At 43.7% G+C, this 7,456-nt stretch overlaps 1 protein-coding gene across 1 annotated transcript in view; it reads right to left on the bottom strand.

The window, feature by feature from the left end:
* The window catches only part of AFF2 (AF4/FMR2 family member 2), a 264,367-nt gene that overhangs the window by 23,340 nt on the left and 233,571 nt on the right, over positions 1–7,456 (bottom strand). Inside the window, exon 15 of the mRNA XM_035891955.1 lies at positions 1,283–1,517. Within this exon, the coding sequence (XP_035747848.1) occupies positions 1,283–1,517 (235 nt within the window). The remainder of the gene's footprint in view (positions 1–1,282; positions 1,518–7,456) is intronic.

Raw genomic sequence — 7,456 nt, 5'->3', positions numbered from 1 at the left:
CTAACATATTTTAGAAGACAAATATTTCACATATCAGGATAATAGATAAACCAAGGATAAATGTGACTGGAGATGCTGGGAGTGAGAGGAAGTGGCTCTGCTGTTTACATAGAATTGTTTATTTGCTGACATATGCAGTTCATGTTGGCATTGATCTCAGTTGAAGGCGTGCGTATTACTCCCTCAGCTTGAAGTGACACAATGATATCAGAAAGCAACAGGGATGAATGAATAAGGTGAAGTGATTTGTCACCTATGATCCAATGCAACTTGTGAGTTTTACTATTACAGAGCAGGGTAACAACCTCTCACAAAGCGGCGAACTGTGAAAAATAGGGCTATGCATGTCCTTTTTTGAGGCAGAATTTTCTTCTTGCCTTTTAATTTTGACAGTGATACTAAGACACAGTTTGATACTAAATGATATGTTTGAAACTCTAGAGGGAGGACTGTTTTCTAAAATGGGCCAAACCCCTGAAGTTTCCCTGTTTTCTCTAAAAGAGGATGACAAACTGATGTGAAATGTTACTTTTTTTGAGTAAATTTGCTATACAGCTTCTAGTTTTGGCTTTCTTTTCAGTAAAAAAGCCCATCTGAAGCTGGTGAAAAGCAAGCAAGAAAGAATTGTCTATGGGAAAGCCTTTGATGAGGAGATGGCCGTAACAATGATTTTTTTTTAGGGGGGGAAACCCCCCCTATTTACATGGTTTCTAAAAGCTTACATATTTAATTCATAGAGACTAGGTGTAAACAAACCTTACTGCTGGAAGCTGCGAGCCCGCAAACCTGAGAGAAACTATTTCCATATTGAGTGTGCTATGCACAGGTAGTTTTTTGTTAGATTTTTATTGTCTGTTTAGTTTAGACCACAATATTCGGTACAATTACAGTGCTTAATTCTGGCTGAGAATTTGGGGTAATTATTTCATGACAGACACCAAAATTCTTGATGTTTTATTTTCAAAATGTGTGCTGTAGCTACAGAGCTAAGGGACTAACTGCAGCTAGTTAGTGGCTGCAGAGGCTCTCCTCTGAGGCTCCGGGACCAGGTGTTTCAGGGAGCGATACGCAATGCCAAGTAGATGCCTAATATTGACCTACAAATGGAACTTGCTTATGCCCAGCTCTGCAAAGATCCACTGCTCACTGCTCTAGAGTGGGGCTACATAAGCATTTAAAAATAGATACTGGGGGTGGGGTGGGCTGGGGTGTCAAACAGAACAAAGCTATGTTAATTTTATTTTATCTTGTTCACTTCCAGCAACTGAGGTCAGTTACTTACACAGATTCCTTTGGGGTTAGAAGAGGATTTATTTTCATTCTTTCTGTGTTTAGAAACAGAGGAGGAAGAGCTGCTGGTCTGGGAGGTGTTTGTGATGTTGGTCTCTTGGCTGAAGGAGCTGTTGTCACTGCTGTGCCGCCGGTGCACAGGCTCGTCCAAGAGGGGGGATAACGGAGGAGGGAACAGCTTCTCTTCTCTTTTCTTTGCCACCTTCTTCACTGAGCTACCGCTGCTCCTGGGACACAGATAAGAACCAGATGCATTTCAAGAGCCTTGGTTAATCCTCCATAGCACCAAGCTCTAGATTTTATTTTCTGAAAAGCCAGCTCTATCCTCAAATATGTCCTGCACTCCCCATATCCTAGGAGCTAAGTCAAAAGGGGACAGGCAGTGAAAACAGAAGAGCTACCTCTGCTTTTTCAATGTCTGCAGAAACCTCCTGCTTTGGAGGACAACTTCCAGTGCATTAGTACAAATTGCACCCAATTTAAATGCTAATTTGAGTCAGTCTTCATTTGAGAGGTCATAGAGGTTCTGACTCAGCAAAGTGCTGGGAAGTTTTATGCATGGTGTTAGTTCTTTGATATCAAGTATGGCTATTTATGTGTTTAATATTAAGCATCTTTTAAAGAGGCAGATTAGGGCCCACATAAACAACCTTTGCAAAAAAACTATAATAACACGTAGCATGTGAACCAAAAAAATAATTTATAACAACTACAAAATGATAACCATAACAATAACAAGATAATAATTATTTGACCTCTAGAATAAACCCAATGTTCAACACTATATTAAAATGATACATTGTAGCTGGCAAAAGCCCTTGAGCAAATATTGGTTGATGAATTGAACGTGATTCAGAAAATGAATGTGGTTTTGACATGAAAGCTCAAGTAATATGATAATCTATTGTCTGGTTTATGTACAGAAATTGTTAGCTGGCTAGAAATGGCAGCTGTGATACAGAGTAAAAACGAAAAAAAACCTGCTAGACCTTTCTCCCCTCAAATCCATCAAAAAAGAAAAAAACAAACCCCAACACCCCACTGACTGTTTAACATGTTAATCTACTCATAGATTTTTATTTTAGGTACTGCCCCAGCTCAGTCAATGAAGATAACCTGGATTTTAATCTTTTGTTAGACATCTAATATTGCACTACATGATCATTTACTTTTCATGATTATTGACTAAAATTTCAATAACAAATTAAGTCAACAAGAATTTATGTTTCGTTCCCAGTCACTTTCAGTCAGTGTCAGGAATTATAGATTCCTTACTCCTCATTCTGGAGCGCTCTCTTTTGCAGTTTCACCAACAGTATCAATATCTACATCTGCTTTGGTCATTCCCCTACTTTGGACCTTTGGTGATACAAAAATATTTTTGCCTTTCTGTGAAATCACAGAGTGAAATCAAACAAACTCCTCATGTTTCAGGTTTTATAGCTCTTCTACTCAAAACTCTTTTAATTCAACTGAAGCAGAGTTAAAAATATCTTATTTGAAACTCTCTGATATTAAAGATCTTCAGAGTGAAGAAATAAAATGAGGACAGAATTCCTATTGCCTCACAGTAGGACTGGTATGAATGCTGTCCTGCTCAGAAAACAAGGGCTTGAAGAAGATCAAAGGAAAGCAACCACGTTTGAAGAGACTGGCAGTTCTTCGAGGAGACTGATTTTATGCACATGTGGTCCTGCAACATGCCCTCCAAAAAGTTCGCACTCAGTCCCATCTGTTAGCTTTCTTATGCCCAAAGGGCATTTTGGAACTCAGACAGGTTGCCATAGCTATAGCACAATAATACTCTGAACTTTTTCCAGAGGAAAGTTTTCCAAAGGAGGGTAAGCACTACCCCAAGAAAACATGTGTGTGTCGCTGAACTGTACAGAGGCAAAGCAAGCGAGTTAATGGAACACCCAGGACCAGAATCCAAACCCTCTGCCTCCCAAACAAGTGTCCTGCCCAGGGAACCCTGACCATGCATTATGGGTGGGAGCACAGACCAAAGTGGTCCTCCGTGCCTCTGTGCACAGAGATGTGTGGAGCTCTTCATTCTCCCCAGTACAGCTTTGCAAAGGGAAGAGCAATCCAGCCTGGCAGATCTACCTCAAAAGCATCTGAAGAAAAACTGAATGTGAGCCACTGGCCAAGTCACCTCTAGGATCTGACCCTGCACCACTGGCAAAGTTCCTCAGCCCATCTGTGGCTATTTCCAGGCCTAATGCAAGACTCTGCTGCTTGCACAGAGTCTACCACTGCATGGGGAGATTTAAGGCACATATGAAGCAATTCAAGAAACACTCTTCAGCTGCTACACAGAGGTGGAGGGACTAAGAGAGTAGTACAAGAAAAAAATTAAGAAGGCTGCAGCTATCACGGTTAAAATGTCACTACTTAAAACTTTACCAGTTCACTTTGTCTTTGGGCTAAAATATAAGATGGGACAGCTACTCAAGCTCTGGCACACAAGTCTTTCTGTGGGCAAGAAGACTTAACCGCAAAGGAAAATGCACTTAAGGAAATTTTTTTGTACATAAAATAAAAAAAACCCCAAACAACAATACTTTACGGTTATAATTCTGTCTGGGTTTTTTTTCCTTCTTTTTTTCCCAATTGCCCACTTAATCCTGTGAGTTTTCGCAGGAATTAAGCTGATTATTTATTTAGCAATGTTACCTCCCTCAGATTTACACCAAAGCATTTATGTTAACAATAACCTCCATGAAATAGGTTGTTACCAGCAGTTAACCAGATTGTCACTTTGCTTTGGGCTGTTAATGGGCTAAGAAACTGGTCTTTGATTGCAGTAATCGCTAATTTTGAATGAATTTATTGCAATAATTACTGAGACTCAATGGTTTAATTTGCTGACATGACTGTTAGTTAAACTATATTTAAAATCTAGGGAGAAACACAATAAAAGTGCAAGGAACAAATACAAGCAGAACTGATGGTCTTGTGGCTGCAGGGCTTAATCTTTGTGTCTGAAAAGGCCAATCAAGGAAGGAGAAGGCTCCCCATCTGGTGGGTTTTTTTCAGTCTGGTTTCTTTTAGGGCAGAAAGCAAGCAAGCAGGCAACAAGAGGTCAGTGTGCGAGGGAGCGAGAATTTCCACCTACTCTTCACATTTCAAGCTGCCTTTCTTTGCCATTTCTTTACCTGCTCCTTGTAGTATGCGGTGGATCTCTGGCCTATTAGTGAGACAAAGCCGTTGTCTATACCCATCGCTGGTTTTTCCTTTCCCTCTACTCTCCCTGTCCACAGTGAAAAGCTGCACATTGACGGTGTATCTGATTTTCTGCAGGGGGTTAGCAGGGAAAGGTCACTCCTGCATTAGCTTGGACTGTATGGCAGCAACTGAATGAAGCTGAAGTCATTGTCACAGATGTAGAAGGCTGCCTCTGCCGTGAACGAACCCCAACGCACGCCCTTGTGACTACCCAAGGGATCAGCTAATATACGTTGCCAAGTACAGGTGCGTCTTTAACTAAAGGTCAAACAAAAGACAATGGGAAATCTTGAAAAACAGGCTGAAATGCTTCTAGTGTGCCTGTTAGACGGCAGGCATGTTTCACTGGTGTGAGGCGAGTTTGAAATTCAGACTCACAGTTTGCATCAGCAAATAACTCGCTGTGTTGTTACAAACTGCCAAATGTTGGCGAACAGTGCTCTGTCCAGGCTGGGTCCACCAGTCAGGTATTCAGATATAAATAGTATTCAGCAGCACGTGCAATTAATGCTTAAATTAAAATTTCTCTGGCAAGCAAGTAAATACATAAATAATCCTCTGCTGCAAAGCTGGCAGCTGATCTGACAAAAATCCAGCCTCACAGCAGTGTTTCAAGGTATTGGTATGAATTACTTGGACAAAATACAGCATCATTTATTCCTTCATTTGCTATGAAATATTGGAAATAGGGAAAATACAGTGGCAATAGCTTGAATAATTGTATTTTAAGTGTAACATCAGATTTAGGAAAAGGCATCATCCCCAGAGTGTGTGAGGGAAGCAGCAGAGAGATAACTCGTTGCTTATGCCATGACTATGTATTAAAAACTCGTCTGTTGGTTTGTGCTTATGACTTTGAAGTTCACAACTGACCATTTGAAATTTCTACACTCAAACTGTACATGTAGTCATAGAAACTTGTGGAAAATAGGCATATAATTGCCCAGATTAGACATGTAACCTTTTAAAAATTAATTGTGCATCTTTGCTTGCTGTACTGAGCCCATATATCTAGGGGAAGATTCTGAGAGAAATGTATTCACATGCCTAAACCACAGGTAGGCAGCCAGTGGGAGCTGCAACAGCACAGGTGTGGCCTATCTTTCACTGATTCCACCAGACTCCTGAATACCTCCAAATTTTGGCCCAGAGATGATGGTCTTTCTGTCAAAACACTCCTGTACCTATAAAAAAGCCCAGTAAAAGTCTCTGAAGTCTGTCATGGGGAACTTGGCTTGTTGGCACAGGGATCACGGGATGGTCTACACGGGATGGTCTACACGGCACCGGGAATGCTGGCATCAAATGGGAGCCAGCTTTCTCAAAGGGGGAAGAGGGTCTTTGCCCAGGAGCTTGCAGGGCTCATTGACAGGGCTTTAAACTAGATGTGAAGGGGGAAGGGGAACCTATCGGGCTTGCCAGCGACAGGCCAGGGGTTGATATGCAAGGGTTAGAGGGACTGGGGGCTAGTATGAGCCCTCAACCTGTTGCCCAGCAGTGTGCCAGGGGTGCTGCAGCAAGGTTGAAGTCTGGCGGAGGTGAGCCGGAGGCTCCTGAGGTAATAGGAGCCAACAAGGAAAAGCCCATGAAACACCTCAAAGGAAACAAGGAGTGTACTGCTATGAAGGTGATGAGGCCGACAGCTCAGATGAGATGCCTCTATACAAACGCACGCAGCATGGGAAACAAACAAGAGGAGTTGGAAGCAATCATGCTGCTAGAAAGCTACGACCTGGTTGCCATTACAGAAACCTGGTGGGATGAATCCCATGACTGGAATGTAGCTATTGATGGCTACAGGCTGTTCAGAAGGGACAGGCGAGGAAGGAGGGGCGGGGGCGTTGCCCTTTACATCAAGAAATCATTACAGTGTGAAGAGCTGTCCCTGAAGAATAGCCACGAGCAGGTCGAAAGCTTATGGGTAAGAATCAGAGAGAGAGGCAACAAAGGGAACCTGGTGGTTGGTGTCTACTACAGGCCGCCAGATCAAGAGGAGCTGACTGACGAAGCATTCTTCCTCCAACTCCGGGAGGCTTCGCGCTCGCAGGCCCTCGTCCTGCTGGGGGACTTCAACCACCCCGACATCTGCTGGAAAACCAACACGGCAAGATGTAGGCCATCCAGCAGGTTTCTCGAATGCATTGAGGACAACTTCTTAAGCCAGGTAATAGACACCCCTACCCGAGGGGATGCGATACTGGACCTGGTGGTCACCAATGCAAGCGAGCTCGTCGGAGATGTCCAGATCGGAGGCAGCCTGGGCTGCAGTGATCACGCGCTGGTAGAGCTCACGCTCCTGAGGGAAATGGGAAGGACAAAGAGTATAGTCAGGACCCTGAATTTTAGAAAAGCCAACTTCCAGCTCCTCAAGGAGATAGTCAGTAGGACTCCCTGGGAAACGGCCCTCAGGGACAGGGGAGCAGAACAGAGCTGGCAGATCTTTAAGGAAGTGGTCCACAGAGCGCAGGAGCTATCGATCCCTAGGTGTAAGAAATCAAGCAAAGAAGGGAAGAGACCAGCGTGGTTGAGACAGGAGATGCTGGTCAAGCTAAGGAGGAAGAGGGAACTGCACAGGCAGTGGAAGCAGGGACAGGCATCCTGGGAAGAGTATAGGGAAGTGGTCCGGTTGTGTAGGAATGGGGTCAGGGAGGCGAAGGCGCAGCTGGAGCTTAACTTGGCTAGGGATGCAAAGAATAATAAAAAGGGATTCTACAGGTATATCAGCCGGAAAAGGAAGGTTAAAGAGAGTGTACCCCCGCTGATAAGCGAGACCGGCAGGCTGGTAACAGCAGATGAGGAGAAGGCTGAGGTACTCAACAACTTTTTTGCCTCAGTCTTCACTGGCAACCTCTCTCCTCACCCCTCCCAAGTCGATGGATGGCATGAGGGGGACCGGGAGGGCGAAACCCCTCCTGCTGTAGGAGAAGACCAGGTTCGT

This window comes from Egretta garzetta, unplaced genomic scaffold (genome assembly GCF_000687185.1).
Source record: "Egretta garzetta isolate BGI_Z169 unplaced genomic scaffold, ASM68718v1 scaffold53, whole genome shotgun sequence".
Taxonomy (NCBI): Eukaryota; Metazoa; Chordata; class Aves; order Pelecaniformes; family Ardeidae; genus Egretta; species Egretta garzetta.
Note: the sequence above shows the minus strand (reverse complement) of the source record. Positions and strands in the feature narration are given on the sequence as shown.